We start from the raw sequence: 17016 nt of genomic DNA on the forward strand, positions 1-17016 counted from the left end.
TCATTCTTTTTTATGGCTGAGTAATATTCCATTGTGTGTATGTGTGTACACTACATCTTCTTTATCCACTCATCTGCTGATGGACATTTAGGTTGCTTCCATGTTAAAGTGTCCAATTTTTAACACTGTAGGTATCCGTGAAACCATCACCAGAAACAAGATAATATCCATCACCCCCCCAAATATTCCTTATGTCCCTTGGCAATCCCTCCTTCCTGCCTCTTTCAAAACCAAGCCCTGTGCCCTAGCAACCACTGATCTACTTTCTGTCACTATAGTTTGCATCTTCTAGAATGTTATAGAAATCATACAAAATGTACTCTTTTGTTTTTTTCTGGCTTCTTTCACTCAGCATAATTGAGATTCATCCATGTTGTTGCACGTATCAAGTCTGTTCTTTTTTATTATCTACCACAATTGGTTTATCCATTCACCTGTTGATAGACATTTGGATTATTGCCAGTTCTTGGCAATTACAAATAAGGAGGCCTGTACAAGTCTTTGTAAGAACATACTCTTCTCCTCCTCTTGGATAAATAGCTAGCAGTGGAATGGCATGAGATAGATGTACGTTTATCATTTAAAGAACTTGCCAAAGTATTTTCAGAGTGTAGTACCATTTTACATTCCCACCAGAGATGGGAGTATGGGGTTGAGGCACTAAATGGCTCTTCCCATCATGAGAGGAGGTAATGACAGCAGCCATCAGATCACCGTTGTAGGTTCAATCAGAGATTGCCCAGCTAAAATGCGACTAGTCCTTTTTAGTCACAGAGTCCCGAGAATTTGATGAAGGTTATGGTGTATGTGGACTGCAGGAACACACACACACACACACACACACACAGACACACACACAGAGACAGACACACACACACACACACAGAGACACACACACACACACACACACACACACACACACACACACACACACACACACACACACACACACACACACACACGGCAGGTAGGAATTATTCACGCTGGAAATGGCGAAGGCCCGAACAGAAGCTGTGACACTTGGGATGAAAGAGGAGGGCTGGAGTTTAAAAAAAAAAGGAAAGTTACAATTGCTGGGACTTGGTAAGAGGGGCAGGAAAGATAATGTCCAGGTTTTAGTGACTAGGTCACGGTAGTGACAACAGAGGAGAGGAGTAGGTCTGCCGGGAGGAAGAGGTCATTTCTGGCTCGCTGCATGTGAGGTGCCTACGGGACAGAAGGATAAAGATGTTAGGAAAGTGGTTGTAAAAGTATTGTACCTCGTTTGGGTAGTGATACAGACTTCCGGTGCCACAACATACAGGTTTAGGTGAGCAGGCACAGCTGTAATCACCAGGTGTAGTGAATAAACTCGCATCTTTCAGAGGAACCGCCTCTTCGCCTCAGAAGAATACTCCTAGGCCCACAAGTCCCCTCCCAGAAAGTGCGCAATCGCCTCAATCTTTCTGACAAAACTCCGCCGACCCAAGTCTGCGCATGAGTTCGGCGCTTGCGCACCAAGGCTCCCCGCGGCCGCTCCCTGCTCCTGGCGCTCCGACTCCTCGCCTCTCAGCGGCCCCGCCCAGGCGGCTGCCCGTGACCTGCCTGGGTGCAGGGAACGGAAAGCCGGGAGGGGTGAGACGAGTTCAGTTCGCCATGGGGCTGTTTGGAAAAACCCCAGAGAAGCCGCCCAAAGAGCTGGTAAGGGCTACGGCGGCGGCACCGGAGTGGGTGGGTTTGCGTGGGGCGTGATAGAGTTCGTAAACGACTGGACAGTCTCCCCCCAGCGGCTGGCCAGGTGCCGCTCGGCCCCCATTTCCGGGGCCTCCCACTCGACTGAGGGGCCGGAGGAAGTCTCTTAGGAAACGGCTGCAGCGAAAGAGAACCCTGGTATTCCACTCCACAAGGGAGCCGAGGGTCGGGTTAAGACTTCCGCGGCCTCGGCTCCGGGCGCGGAGGCAGCAGCGCCGGCCTCGCCTCTGGAACCCCTTCCCCGGCGCGCGTTGGTACGTCCCGCCGGAACCTTTCCCTGGCGCAGGCCCCGCCCCCTCCCTCTCTCCTGAGGACAACTGGCGTACCACCCATGGTTCCGTGGTACCCCGAGGACACCGTCCCCGCCGCAGGACTGTCCGGGCGTTCCCCACCCACTGCGCCGTATTGAAAGGGAGGCTCTGGATCTCATTCCCCTGCCCTCCAACGTTCTGTTGCCACCAGACGCACAATTACAGCAGGGACCCCACTCGGAAGAGTGGTACAGGAGATAACTCTGCATCTGGTTTAGACTTCAGAATCTGCCTGTCAACTGCGATCACGTCGGGATACTGTGGAGCGGTTGAGTGCCCTGTGGAGTCCGTGTGCCTAAGTTTGTAATCTGGTTCCGCACACATCAGCTTTGTCATGTAGGCAAAGTTAATTTCTCTGAGCCTTAGTCTTGGGTGTCAAGTAGGAATGATAATAGTATCACTTAAGAGTTATTGAAGATGAAAGGACGTTAAGTTTTAGGTAGTAGTGCTAGTTAGGGTAAATTTGTGTTTTTGTTTTGGGCCGCTCCAGGCTGCTCATGGGATCTCAGTTCCCGACCAGGGATCAAACTCTGGCCTTGGCAGTGCAAGTCCGGAATCCTAACCGTTAGGCTATCAGGGAACTCCCAGGGTAAATTATATATTCTACAACCTTGCTCTCATTGGCAGGCAGATTCTTAACCACTGTGCCACCAGAGAAGTCCAACCTTGCTTTCAAAATGCAGACCAACAATATCAGCATCACCTGGCACCTTGTTAGAAATCTTGAGCCCTACCTGAGACCTATTGAATCATAATTTGAATTCTGACAAGATCTCCAGTGATAAGTATGCACATTAAAGTTTGAGAAGAATTACAGCACCCAGTACAGACTTACACATAATGGGAAACAAACCTAAAATCTTTCATTTAATAAATAGTCTTACATGTTCAGCTCTAGCAGGCCTGTTTTAAAAACCAATGTCATACGTCATGAGGTTGTCGGCACATAAAGTATGTGTTGATCGTATTTGTTAATGATGGGTACTAGAACAGTAGGCACTCAATAATTATTAGTTTCCTCAGGCAACTTACGCAGTTTTACTCCCTGGTAAAATAAAAATTGTGGAGCTTAAATGAGGTAAGAGTATGTGACATTACTTTTCAAACTGTATAACATTATATAGATGCACATTTTGTGGCATGTATATATTCTGAGGTGCTTGTTATTATAGAAGTGTATTTTTGACGTTAGGAAGGATTATTACCTTCAGTGTTTGGTCTTAGGTTTGCCATTCATAAAGGGAGAAGATTATGGGAAAACAGTCTCATTACTATTTAATCTGATCTCTAGTATATGTATTACTTGAATAGCACTGAGACTGCTTTTAAATGATAAATGTAATTGCTAAGAGCTCGAAGATTGTATAGTCTTCCAATAGGGTAGCCTACCTGTGAAAGTAAGTTAAAACCTGAAAATCACAGGGTTGATGCACGAGGTTGTTTTTTAAAATATGCCTGCCAGAGGGATATTATAAAGATGAAATAAACAGCCAAAGAATGTATCGTCTAGCAAGTAAGATAAGCATTTCAAGAACAAGTCTGGATTGGGTATCACATATATAGTTACAGGAGTTCAGAGGTTGGAGTGATCACTCCCAGACTTGTGTGATTAGAAATGATTTGGGGGACTTCCCTGGTGGCACAGTGGTTAAGAATCTGCTTGCCAATGCAGGGGACACAGGTTCGAGCCCTGGTCCTGGAAGATCCCACGTGCTGTGGAGCAACTAAGCCTGTGCACCACAACTACTGAGCCTGTGCTTTAGAACTGTGAGCCACAACTACTGAACCCACGTGCCACAACTACTGAAGCCCACGTGCCTAGAGCCTATGTTCTGCAACAAGAGAAGCCACCGCAATGAGAAGCCTGTGCACCACAACAAAGAGTAGCCCCCACTCGCCGCAACTAGAGACAGCCCATGCGCAGCAACGAAGACCCAGCACAGCCAAAAATAAATAAAATAAATAAATTAAAAAGAATAAAAAATAAAAAGGGGCTTCCCTGGTGGTGCAGTGGTTGAGAGTCCGCCTGCCGATGAAGGGGACACGGGTTCGTGCCCCGGTCCGGGAAGATCCCACATGCCACGGAGTGGCTGGGCCTGTGAGCCATGGCCGCTGAGCCTGTGCGTCCGGAGCCTGTGCTCCGCAACAGGAGAGGCCACAACAGTGAGAGGCTTGTGTACCGCAAAAAAAAAATAAAATAAAAAAATAAAAAGAATCCGCCTGCCAATGCAGGGGACACGGGTTCAATCCTGGTCCAGGAAGATCCCACATGCCACAGAGCAACTAAGCCCATGCGCCACAACTACTGAGCCTGCACTCTGGAGCCTGCGAGCTACAACTGCTGAGCCCACGTGCCACACTACTGAATCCCGCGCGCCTAGAATCCATGTTCCGCAACAAAAGAAGCCACCACAATGAGAAGCCCGTGCACTGCAGTGAAGAGTAGCCCCTGCTTGATGCAACTAGAGAAAACCTGTGCACAGCAACGAAGACCCAACACAACCATAAATAAATAAATAAATAAATAAATAATTTAAAAAAATGTTAGAGTGAAGCTGTACATTTTTTTAAAAAAAGAAATGATTTAGCCCTCCACTATCATATTTTCCACACACCTCCTGCCTGTGAATTGTTTCTTGACTCTCCTTTTTTAAAAAAATATTTATTTGGCTGCGCCGGGTCCTGGCTGCAGCACGAGGGATCTTTGTTGTGGCATGCAGGATCTTTAGTAGCAGCATGTGGGATCTTTTTTAGTTGCAGCACATGGGATCTTAGTTGCAGCATGCATGTGGGAACTAGTTCCCTGACCAAGGATCAAACCCAGGCCCCCTGCATTGGGAGCATGGAGTCTTAGCCACTGGACCACCTGGGAAGTCCAGGTTCTTGACTCTTTAGTAGAAATTTTAGTGCTAGATTATTTACTTTAACTGGTACTGGAGGTACCCTGCCCAAGATTTTCTTCAATTTCCTCTTCACGGTACTCCAAGCTATCCTTTGAGTTCTAATTATACCTTGTTCTAATTTGTCAGAAGAGTGTATCTGTTTGCTTTACATTCAGCTTCTACCAAGCTCTTTATACCTTGTGATTTATGAGGAAATTGTTTTGTCACCTGCCACAATTATTTAGCATTGAATTTGTAATTCCAGAAAGTGCCAATAAAGCAGGAAGGAGAAGTACTTTTTTCTCCATAGAGCTGTGGAAGCACAGGTAAAGTATTGAGAACCAGTATATGAATAAGAAGACAAATAATGTCTGACATTTTAGTTTTAGTTTGGCATTTTTTTGAGAGGGAGAAGGAGAAAACTTAAAAATTCAACTTTATAAAAGAAGCTAAATAATGGAAACTTAAAAAACAAACCAAAATCCAAGATAATGTTGGCAGAGAGAGAAGAGTTAGAGGAAAAAGAGAACCAACTAAATGCTGTAGAGTCAGCTGGGCAACTCTTGAATTAGGATTGATTTATAGTATGCCTTACACTGGGGACTGGAAGATGAGGTCCCAGCACAGAATAAGCAGGGGCCAGGTGCAGCCATGCCACGCCACACCATCATCATTGTCATTTAGGCCATGGAGACAAGTCAGGTCAGGCAAGTCAGGTCACGTCACATATACATATTTATGTTATGGGTGATGACCCCAGAGCTTTGGTAAAGTATCCAGCACAGAGTAGGTGCTAAATAAATATTGAGTGATGAATGAGTATCAGAATAAGATTAAGTAAGTTTTCAAGTCAAGTAGTTTTAAGATGAGCAGTGTTTCAAGGGATATTCCAGGGAAACATTAGCTGTATAAGGGGCTTTACAGACTAAAGTCTTTGCCCCCAGCTATCTCAGATACTTTGATGGAGACATCTTAGTGGTGAAACTTGTTCTATCTTAAAGTGTCCAATTTAAGACTGGATTGGGCCTGCTGAGGATGAGCCTTGTAATCCATTTAGAAACTGAGACTGTCTTAGGATGGGAATCAAGAGGACTTGAGATTATGCTTGAAAGAGATTCTTTTCTTGGACCCGAGGTTCCGCTGGAAAATTGTGCTGTCCTCACTTAGGGACTTTGCTAATTTAGCCTTTGGGTAGAACATGTCACCTTTTATGGCATCAGAATTCTGAAATCATGTAACTAACTTATATCCATAGACTGAGTCATGACACATGGTTGTGGGTTGCTATCCGAAGGGGGAAGAAAATGAGAAAGGGAGATGGAGGAAAAGAGAAGGCTTCATTCACTTAGTTAATACAACAAACGTTTATTGAGATATTTTAGTGTATATTGGGTTGACATTAGGTTTGCAAAAATAAGACACTGGAGAACAACTTCAAAGGATACCAAGTTTTGGGGGAGGCTGACATGTGAACAAATGCTTATATTTTAGGGTAAATAAGAGCAATAATATAAGTATGTACAAGATCTATGATGTCACAGTGTGTGGGGGGAGTAACTTACTGTTCAGAGTAGGGAAGAGGACCTGGTCAGGGAGGTTATCTGGGTCTTGTCACAAGAGGCATTAGCCAGGTGGATGGATTGGTATAGAACTGGGAAAGAAGAGGCATTCCAAACAAAATAAACTGCAGATGCAAGGTATAGAAGTGTGGAATGTAGGTTGGAGGAACCCGAAAAAAGTTTAGAATGGTTGAAGGATGAAATAAGGTTATATCTGAGTGGGATGCAATGGTAAGATGTTAAATTGGAGAGGTAGGTAGAGGGCAGATTAATGAAGGCCTATGTATCATGCCTACTAAGGATGGGGAGCATTCAGAATAGTGGTTTGGAGCAAGAATTGGCGGGAAGAGACTTCGGTATGGAGCAATTAAGTGGCCCAGATGAGAGATGATGCTGGTCTTAACTGAGAGCAAAAACGGGGATAGAAAGGATAGGAGGAGTTTTAGAAATATTTAGGATATATAGTCAGAATTTGCTTATCTGCTGGATGTGGGATGAAAGTGCAAAGATGATTCTTAGGTTTCTGTTTAACCTCACTGCCATCAAATCCATCATCCCACTCAGTGTTGGTATCATGAACTGAAATTGAGAGAATTCTGGAAAAGAGCAGATTTTTGACAGGATGGTGATGGAGAGGAAGGAACCGCAGAGCGTGGTTTTAGACAGGATTCAGGGGATCCGGGAAGACATTAGTAAAGTGTTATCCAGGAAGAATACTTTCTTTTTTACTTCCTGTCCTCAGCAAAATTGTAAGCTTCTTAAGAGCAAGGATCGTGTTTTTCTTATCATCTACTTTTCAGCATAGTGTTGAACTCCCTTAATAAGAGTAAGGTGTCTATCAAATATTTGTTTCATGAAGTAGAGATGGTGAGAGAAAATGCTTACACATTTGAAGATACCCTAATTGACCATCTTCTCTATATCCATCTGACAGTGATCAGAGTAGGCAATTTTTGACCTAAGTTCACTTATATTTGTTGTTTTTGGCTAATTTCTAGTTTTATATATGTTTTAAATCTTGAAGGATACACAAAGTCCTTTATACAGACATCACCTTCAGGGAGAGGAGCTAGGTAGCTGAGGGTCAAAAGTGGAAGAGGAATTTACTTTTAACTAGATATCTGTTTTAGTCCATTTGGGCTGTTATAACAAAATGCCACAGACTGGGTAGCTTATACACAGTAGAAATTTATTTCTCACAGTACTGGAGGCTGAGAAGTCCAAGATCAAGGAACCCTCAGATTCAGTGTCTGATGACGACCTGATTCCTAGTTCATAGGTGACCATTTTTTCACTGTGCCCTCACATGGGCAGAAAGGGGGATCAAGCTTTCTGGAGTCTCTATTATAAGGCACTAAACTCATTTCATGAGGGCTCTGCCATCATGACCTAATCATTTCCCAAAGGCCCCACCTCCAGATACAATCACATTGAGGACTGTTTCAACATTGCAACTGGGAGGATACAAACATTCTGTCTACAGCAGTGTGACTTGTATATCCCACCCTGATACGTGGAATCAACAATTTCTCCAAGGAGTACAAATTTCTTTTAGTGGGAATGGTATTTAGAAACCACAATTTAGGTGCTTGTGGTGCTTATTACTACTGGAGTGTTCTTGCTTCTAGGCCTTTTAATTAGAAGAAAGAAGTATATTCTTTAAAAAGTTATGAAGGTGATTAGAGACTAGGTTTTTTGAGCCAACCCTCCTGCTGAAAATAACTAGAAGAGCTAGATTAAAAGTATAACCATTTGAAATTACTGAAAACTACCAAGGTAGTGAAGAATTGCAAAATCAAGATCTGAGAGAAGTGGGAAGCTCAATTACATGAGCCCAGTCATTTGGGACCAGTTTTTCCCCCTAAAGAGATCCTCTAATTCCTCATGCAGTATTGAGAAACTGAGAATTTGAGGAGAGATTTTGACATCCTGTGGTTAGGGGGTTCAAAAATTGGAGTTCAGGGCACACAAAGGATGAGGGACTCATTTAAGTCCCCAAGGATTTTGGTTAGAACTCTGAAAGGATACACCTTAGTGGTAACTGTGAACTGGAAATAAACCGGCCTTTACAAAGACTGATGTCCAGTGTCAAATCATCCCTATCCCTGATTGGATTTATTAAGCTTAATTAATAACCAGTTGTCAGTGTTCTTAGGCTAGATGTTTGCCTGAAGCAAATTAGGTCTTCTCTGGGAGAAGATAACATCATGCAGAGACACGTTCATCCTGTGGGTTTTCACATACAAAGTTCAGAATTCAAAAAAAAAAGACATTGATTCATAGGAAATCTTTATGTATCCTGGATACAGGTCTTTATATATTCTGGATACCAAGGCTTTATAAATGCTTTTGTTCCCATTTATGTGGTTACAAATAGCTTCTCCAATTTTCTGAACTTTTTCCTTCCTTTAAATGGTATCTTATGATGAGTAAAAATTCTTAATTTCAGTATAGATAAGAATATCACTCTGTTCCTTTATGCTTATTGATTTTTGTGTCTTTTAAAAGAAATCCTTTCCTAAAAAAAAAAAAAGAAGAAATCCTTTCCTAATCTGAAATCATAAAGGTATTCTCCTATACTGTCTTCTTAAAGTAACATAGTTTTGCATTCTGTATTTAAGTCTTCAATCCACTTAATTAATTTCAATGAAGGATGAGAACAGGAATTCAATCATCTTGTTTTCCATTTGGCTTACCATTTGTTTCCACACTGTTTATAGAAAACACACTTTTATTTGTTTTAGTTTCCTGTGCCTAGTTGGCTTGACATGTAGTAGACTCTATGAATGAATTTGAATAAAGTATATATCTTGATAGTGTGAAATTCTCTGTAGAGTTCTTATGGTTTTCACAGCATACTGTCTGATTTACAATTTGATTTTTCTTTATACTGTACTCCTTGCTTATGTTCTGCTTAACTTATCAATTATAAATGCTTTTTGTTTATTACTAAAACTCTATTGGTACTAAATAAAGGTTTGTTAATTTTCCGTTTTATCAGTTTTCATTTTCTTGTTTATTGTAGTGATCTTTCCAGTTGTGAGACTTGTTTGAGACAGTTTCTTGAGCTCTTTGTACTGGACTGTATTTTACCCTAACAGAACATTAGATTCACCTGAAGAAATTTTAAGTACTGCCTATCATTTGGGCTCTATTATAGCCCAATTAAATTGGTATTGTTTAAATGTCCCAGGTAACTTCTGTGTGGAGTGAGGTTGAGAACTACTGATCTGGGTCATGGCTGGATAATTTTGGTTATTCCCATTTCTTTTAGGAATTTTTTCTTTCACAAAATCCCTTTCGATTTTGTAAGTTAAAGAAAAAATTTTGACCAGTTTTATGAACCTTTTTCTCTTTGACATTTAAAAACATAGATTTTTGGTGTTTCTGATGACTGAAATTTTATGCCTCTTCTTCACAACACATATTTTATGCAGTTAAATTCAACAGATAATTATTGAGCATTTGCTTTGTGCCAGGGGCAGAAGGGGTTAGTGAACAAGAAAAGGTCTTTGACCTGCTGGAGCCATACAGTCTATAATGTGTAAACACATTAATATCAGTATATTAGTTATATATAATTATGTTAGTTTAGTATAATTAATGTAATGTTTACAAAAGAGAGGAGGTATAGGGTTCTGCCTAATTATACTGCAAGTGGGTTTAACTTATCCCAGGGGTCACAGAAGGCCTCCCAAAGTAACATTTAAGCTGAGACATGAAGACCAAGTTCAGAAAATATGTTCTTTATTCTTCTGACTATTAATAACATTTGGGGAAAGCAAGATTTTCTGGTGGTCATGTGAAACTGTTCTATCGGCTAGTTGCCACCTTTTATGTAGTTATTAAATTGCTCCAATTCATGCCTCCGGGTTCTAATCATAGATATAGTTCACCAAGTATAAACAAAGTAGAATTTAGCATTTTGGACGTTAATAGAATGGAGATTGAGCTTAATCAGCATTATTGGGAAGATTTGAATTTAGGGCATTTAAAAACTAGTTTCGTTCAATTGTGAGAAAAAATATCTATTTGTTATATCATCCGTTGGGCATATTTGTGTGGGTCTAATTATTCTGGTCTGTTGATCTATGTGTCTATTCTTTGGCCAACTACTCTGTCTTGAATACTGTAGCTTTATATTAAGTCTTCAAGTTGGGTAATGGGGAATCCTCCAGCATTGTTTTTCTTCACGGTTGTCTTGGTTACTCCAGGGCATTTTTGCCTTTCCATATAAACTTTAAAATCAGTTTGTTGATATCTACAGAATAGATTCTGGTGATTTTGATTGGGATTGCATTGAATCTACAGATGAAGTTGGGAAGAACTGATATATTAGTGTTTAGTCTTCCAATCCATGAACATGGAATATCTCTCCATTTATTTATATGTCTGTGATTTCTTTCATTAACGTTTTGTAGTTTTCTACATGTACATCCTTTACGTATTGTTAGATTTTTACCCAAGTTTTTTATTGTTTTGTTTGGTGCTATGGTAAATGTTTTTAAAATTTCGGATTCCAATTGTTTATTACTGATATACTGGAAAGCAGTTAACTTTTGTGTATTAATCTTCTGTCCTATGACCTTGCTATATTTGCTTGTTAATTCTTGGAGTTCTTGGAGATTTTTTATATCCATTCCAAAGAATCAACAACAAATATATATAAATATAAATATAAGTAAATAAATAAATAAATATATATATATACACACACACACACATCAGTTTAATTGTTTTGTCCCAAATTTGTGTACCTTTTCTTTTCTTATTGTATTAGCTAGGACTTCATTACACTGTTGAATAGGAGTAGAGAGAGATGATATCCTTGCCTTGTTCCTTATCTTAGGGGGAAAGCTTCTAATTTCTTGCCATTAATTATGATGTTAGCTATAGTTTGGGGTGAGGGTGGGGTTGCAGTTTTTTTTTTAATTAAATTGAGGAATTTTCCTTTTATTCCGGTTTGTGGAAAGTTTTTATTGTGAGTATAGGAGAATGGTTTTCCTGTGTCAATTCCTACGATTTTTCTTATTTAACCTATTGATGTGTGGTGGATTACAGTGACTGATTTTTGAATGTTGAACCAGCTTTGCATACCTGGAATAAATCACACTTGGTTGTGGTTTATAATTCTTTTTATGTAATTTTACACTCAATTTGCTAACGTTTTGTTGAGGATTTTTGCATTCATGAGAGACACCGGTCTGTAGTTTTCCTTTCTTGTAATGTCTTTATCTGGTTTTGACATTAGGATAAGGCTGGCCTCATAGAATGAGTTAAGAAATATTCACTCTTATATTTCCTTGAAGATTTTGTAGAGAATTGTTATCATTACTTCCTTAAATCTTTGGTAGAATTCACCAGTGAAACCATCTGGGCCTGATACTTTCTCTGTTGGGAAGTTATTAACTACCGATTCAATTGCTTTAATAATAATAGGCCTATTCAGATAATCTACTTCTCCTTGTGTGAGTTTTAGTAGGCTTTCAAGTAATCGGTCCCTTTCATCTAGTTTACCAAGTTTGTGAGCATAGAATTGTTCATAATATTCCTTTATTGTCTTTTTATTCTCCATGGAATCAGTAGTGATGACCCCGTTTGCATTTCTGATATTGGTAAACTTGTCTTCTCTCCTTTTTTCTCTGTTCGCCTGGCTAAAGGCTTATCTATTTTATTGATCTGTTTAAAGAGCCAGATTTTGGTTTCATTGATTTTCTATTATTGTACTTTCCTCTTTTCAATTTCATTGATTGTGTAATTTTTATTGTTTTTTTTCTTCTGCTTGCTTGATGCTTAAATTGCTCTTCTTTCTTTAGTTTCCTAAGGTGGAATCTTAGATTATTGATGTCTAGCTCTCTCTTGATATATGCATTTAATGCTATAAATTAACTTCCCAATGCTTTTGCTGCACCCTACACATTTTCATAAGTTGTATTTATTCCCACTTTAATTTAATTCAAAATAATTTTAAATTTATCTTGAGACTTTTTCTTTGACCCATGTGTTACTTAGATGTGTGTTGTTTAATCTCCAAAATTTAGGGATTTTCCAGCTATTTTTCTGTTACTGATTTCTAGCTTCATTCCATTGTGGTCTCAGAACACACTTTGTATGATTTCTGTTTTTTTAAAAATTTGTTAGAGTGTGTGTGTTATGGCCCAGAAAGTGGTCTGTCTTGAGGAGTATTTCCATGTGAGCTTGAGAAGTCTATGTGTTCTGTTGTTGGACAGAGTATTCTATAAATATTAATTAGATCAAGTTGACTGATAGTTCCGTTCAGGTCAGCTATATCCTTACTGATTTCCTCTCTGTTCCATTTGTTGATTATCTCAAGGGAGGTTTTGAATTCTTCAGCTATAACATGGATTTGTCCATTTCCCCTTTCAGATCTATCAATTTTTGCCTCATATATTTTGATGCCCTGTTTTTAGGTGCATGCACACTAAGGATTGTTTTGTTTTCTTATTGAATCCTTACTTAATGCCTCTGTTGCCCTGATAAGTTTTTTTGTTCTGAAGTCTGCTTTGTCTTAATACAGCTACCCTCCTTTTTTTCCTTCCTTTCTTTCTCCCACACTCCCTCTCTTTCTTTTTTCTTTCTTTACTTCTTTATTTTCATTGATGTGAAATTTACATAACATAAAATGAACCATTTTACCCTGAACAATTCAGTGGCATTTGGTACATTCATAACATGCAACCACCACCTCTATCTAGTTCCAAAACATTTTCATCACTCTAAAGTAAAACCCTGTACTCTCTAAGCAGTTGCCGCCCATTCTAATCTCCCTCCAGCATCTGGTGACTACCAATCTGTTTTCTATTCTAATTTCTTATAAGTGGACTCATACAATATATGGGCCTTTTATGTCTGGCTTCTTTCATTTACTACAGTGTTTTCAAGGTTCATCCATGATGTAGCTAGTACTTACTTCCTTTTTATGGCTGAATGATATTTCATTGCATGCATATCTCACAACTCATGCATTCATCCAGTGATAGACATTTGAGTTGTTTCAACCTTTTGACTGTTGTGAATAGTGCTGTTTTGAACATTCTCATATGAATATTTTTTGAGTACCTATTTTCAATTCTTTTGGGTATATACCTAGGAGTAGAATTTATTTACCTTTTTGAGGAACTCTATAACTGTTTTTCACAGTGGTTTCACCATTTTACCTTCCCACCAGCAATGTACAAGTGTTCCTATTTCTCTCCTTGCTAACACTTATATTTTTGATTATAGCCAATTCTGTTATTATAGTCAATATGCTTTATGTGAAGTGGTATCTTGTGGGTTTTATTTACATTCCCTTAATGACAAATGAGGTTGAGTATCTTTTCATGTGCCTTTTGGCCATTTGTATATCTCCTTCAGAGAAATGTCTGTTTATGCCCTTTGCCTGTTTTTTAATTGGGTTGTCTTTTTGTTATTGAGTTGTACGTATTCTTTATATATATTTTTAGAAGACCCTTATCAGGTATATAATTTGCAAATATTTTCTCTCATTATATAGGTGATCTTATTATTTTTCTGATAATATTCTTTGATGTACAGTTTTTAATTTTGATGAAGTTCAATATATGTATTTTCTTTCTTTTTTTTTTTTTGCTCATGCTTTTGGGATGTTTCTAATACAAATCCAAAGTTATGATGATTTATCCCATATAAAACTCAGTATTTTCTTCTGAGTTTTATAGTTTTAGCTCCTATATCTAGGTCTTTGACTAACGTAGAGTTAATTTCTATATGCTGTGTGAGATAGGAGAGAGCTTGGTTTTGATTAGTGTTTGCATGGTATATTTCTCCTTCCTTTTACTTTTAATGTTAGTCTTTATATTTACTTTTAACCTTAGTCTTGTAGGCGATGTATAGTTGACTCTTTCTTACTTTCTCTCTCTCTCTCTCGCTTTCTTGCTTTACCCTGTCTGGTTTTCACTGAACCTTTCATATGATTCATTTAATCTTATCTATTAGTGTATCAATTATGTGTTTGTAAAAAGTTTTTAGTGATTGGCCCAGATTTTGAAATATACATTTGTAATTAAGTTAACTTCAAATGCCATTATACTGTTTCACATGTAATGCAGATACCTTTAAACAATGTATTCTGTCCATTATGATATTGCTCTCATTCATTTCAGTTATCCATATTCTATCTTCACCCAATATACTGTCACTATTATTACTTTAAGAATAGGAAATTCCCTCGTGGTCCAGTGGTTAGGACTCAGCGCTTTCACCTCTGGGGCATGGGTTCAATCCCTGGTTGGGGAACTAATAGCCCACAAGCCATGCCACACAGCCAAAAAAAAAAAAGTTAAGAATAAGAAAAAAGATTTTATCTTCATTTATTCTTTCCCTAATATTCTTACTTTATATATGTCCCAGTTTCTGACCTGTATAATTTTGCTTCTCCCTGAAGAACTTTTAAAAAACATTTCTGGTAATCTAGATCTGCTGTGATGAATTCCTTCAATTTTTGTTTGTCTGATAAAGTCTTTACTTCTCTTTTGAAAGATAATTTTGCTGGATGTAGAATTCTAGGTTGGTGATGTTTTCTCCAGCACTTTATCTCACTCCACTCTCTTCTTGCTTCCATAGTTTCTAACAAGGAGTCTTTTGTAATTCTTATCTTTGTTCCCCTGTAGGTGAGGTATGTTTTTTCTCTGTCTTTCAAAATTTTCTCTTTGCTCTTGTGTTCCCCATTTTGAAATGAGATAACTAGTTGTCATTTTTTGGATTCTTATCCTACTTTGTCTTCTCTTTGCTTCCTTTATCCATGGTTTGGGGTCTGTCATTAATTTTGGAAAGTTCTCAGCCATTATTATTTCCTATTTTTTCTGTACTGTTTTCTCTTTTTTTCTCCTTCTGGTATTCAATTATGTGTATGTTACATCTTTTGAAATTGTCCACTGTTCTTAGATGTCCTCTTCTGTTTGTTTTCATTCTTTTTCCGATTGCATTTCAGTTTTGCAAGTTTCTATTCACTGGTTCAGATTCACTGATCTATTCCTTAGCTATGTCTTATGTACTGATGAACTCGTCAAATGCAGTCTTCATTTCTGTTATAATATTAACATGTTTTATATTTCTAGCATTTCTTTTTGATCCTTAATGGTTCCATCTTTGTGCTTACATTACCTGTCTCTTCTTGGGTAATGTTTACTTTTCCCGCAAGAGCCAGAAAATGTCAATATCTATGTCATATGTAAGTCTGGTTCTGATGCTTACTTTGTCTCTTCAGACTGTGCTTTTTCTTGTCTTTTAGAATGCTTTGTAATTTTTTGTTGAAAACTGGACATGATGTGTGGGGTAATAGGAAATGAGGTAAATAGGTCTTCAATATGAGGTTTTATGGTCATAAGGCCAGGGGTTTGGCTATGTTAATGTTTGCTGTGGCTGTAGGTGCCAGAGGCTTAAAGTTCCTCTACTGTCCTTGTTTTTATTTCTCTTGTTATCTTGGGCATCCACAAAAACTCCTCTTTAGATAGGGCATGCATCTTGCATCTCTTTTATCTCTAATGCATTGTTATACTGGAACCCTATTGGTGTGGTAGTAAGGTGTGGGGGACTGGAAGCGTTCTATCATCTTATTAAAACTCAGTGTTTTAGTGACCTGTGTCCCTGGACATGGTGTTCACAAGTGTTTCTTACCTTCCTGCCCACTCCCAGTGACATAGGAAGACTAGGAGAAAGCAGATAATGTCAGATAAACGCCCGTCTCCAGGGTGAGATAAGGCTCTAGTAAGGTTTGTTTTACTGGAGAATAGGCCTTTTTTAGGAAGAACAACACTGTGTGAATATTTCAGAATGGTTACTTTTCTTTTCTTCCTGCCAGAGAAACAGGGGTATCTTTCTTGCTTTTTCACCATAAGAAACTTCTGTGGTTCTTGGAGGTAAAGCCCATGAAAGTTTTGGGGGCCCTAGGAGTTTCATTCTCATGGTAGTCCACACTCATCTACCAGCAATTAGTCGAAATTACCATTTAAATGTTCCTTCCAGTGGTCCAGGTAAGCATTATCTCAACTGTCACTCTCTGTATTCACCTCTCTCTCCACATGGCAGGATGGCAGTTTGCCCTATAACCTTGGTTTTCTGTTGAATCAAAGAAAAGTTGTTGTTTTTTTTCCCGTGTTTTATAGATGGGAGTGATGACTTACAATCTCTATATATCAGAGCTGAATCTGGAAGTTGTCTTCACTTTGAATGATATTTTCACCAATATAGAATTTTGGATTGAGAGGATTTTTAAAATTCTCTCAGCACTTTAAAGATGTCTCTCCGTTATCTCCTGATCATAGTTTCTTTTGAGAAGTCTGATGTACTTCCTATCTTCGTTCCTTTGTCATTAATGCATACTTTTTTCCTCTCTAGCTGGGTTTAAGATTTTATCTCTGATTTTCAGCATCTTGAATATAATGTGTTTAGGTGTGTTGTGTGGTGTTACATTGTATTTTTTGTTTGTTTTGTTTTGTTTTTTGATATTTACCTTATTTGGGATTCTCAGCTTCCTGCATCTGTGGTTTGATA

The 17016-nt window shown here is 38.8% G+C and overlaps 1 protein-coding gene across 1 annotated transcript in view; it reads left to right on the plus strand.

Annotated features, from left to right (window-relative positions):
- The first annotated feature begins 1461 nt into the window (after positions 1-1461).
- CHMP3 (charged multivesicular body protein 3) overlaps positions 1462-17016 on the plus strand; it is an 83464-nt gene continuing 67909 nt past the window's right edge. The window contains exon 1 of the mRNA XM_060027395.1: positions 1462-1680. Within this exon, the coding sequence (XP_059883378.1) occupies positions 1477-1680 (204 nt within the window). The 5' untranslated portion in view covers positions 1462-1476. The remainder of the gene's footprint in view (positions 1681-17016) is intronic.

This window comes from Delphinus delphis, chromosome 12, assembly GCF_949987515.2.
Source record: "Delphinus delphis chromosome 12, mDelDel1.2, whole genome shotgun sequence".
Taxonomy (NCBI): domain Eukaryota; kingdom Metazoa; phylum Chordata; class Mammalia; order Artiodactyla; family Delphinidae; genus Delphinus; species Delphinus delphis.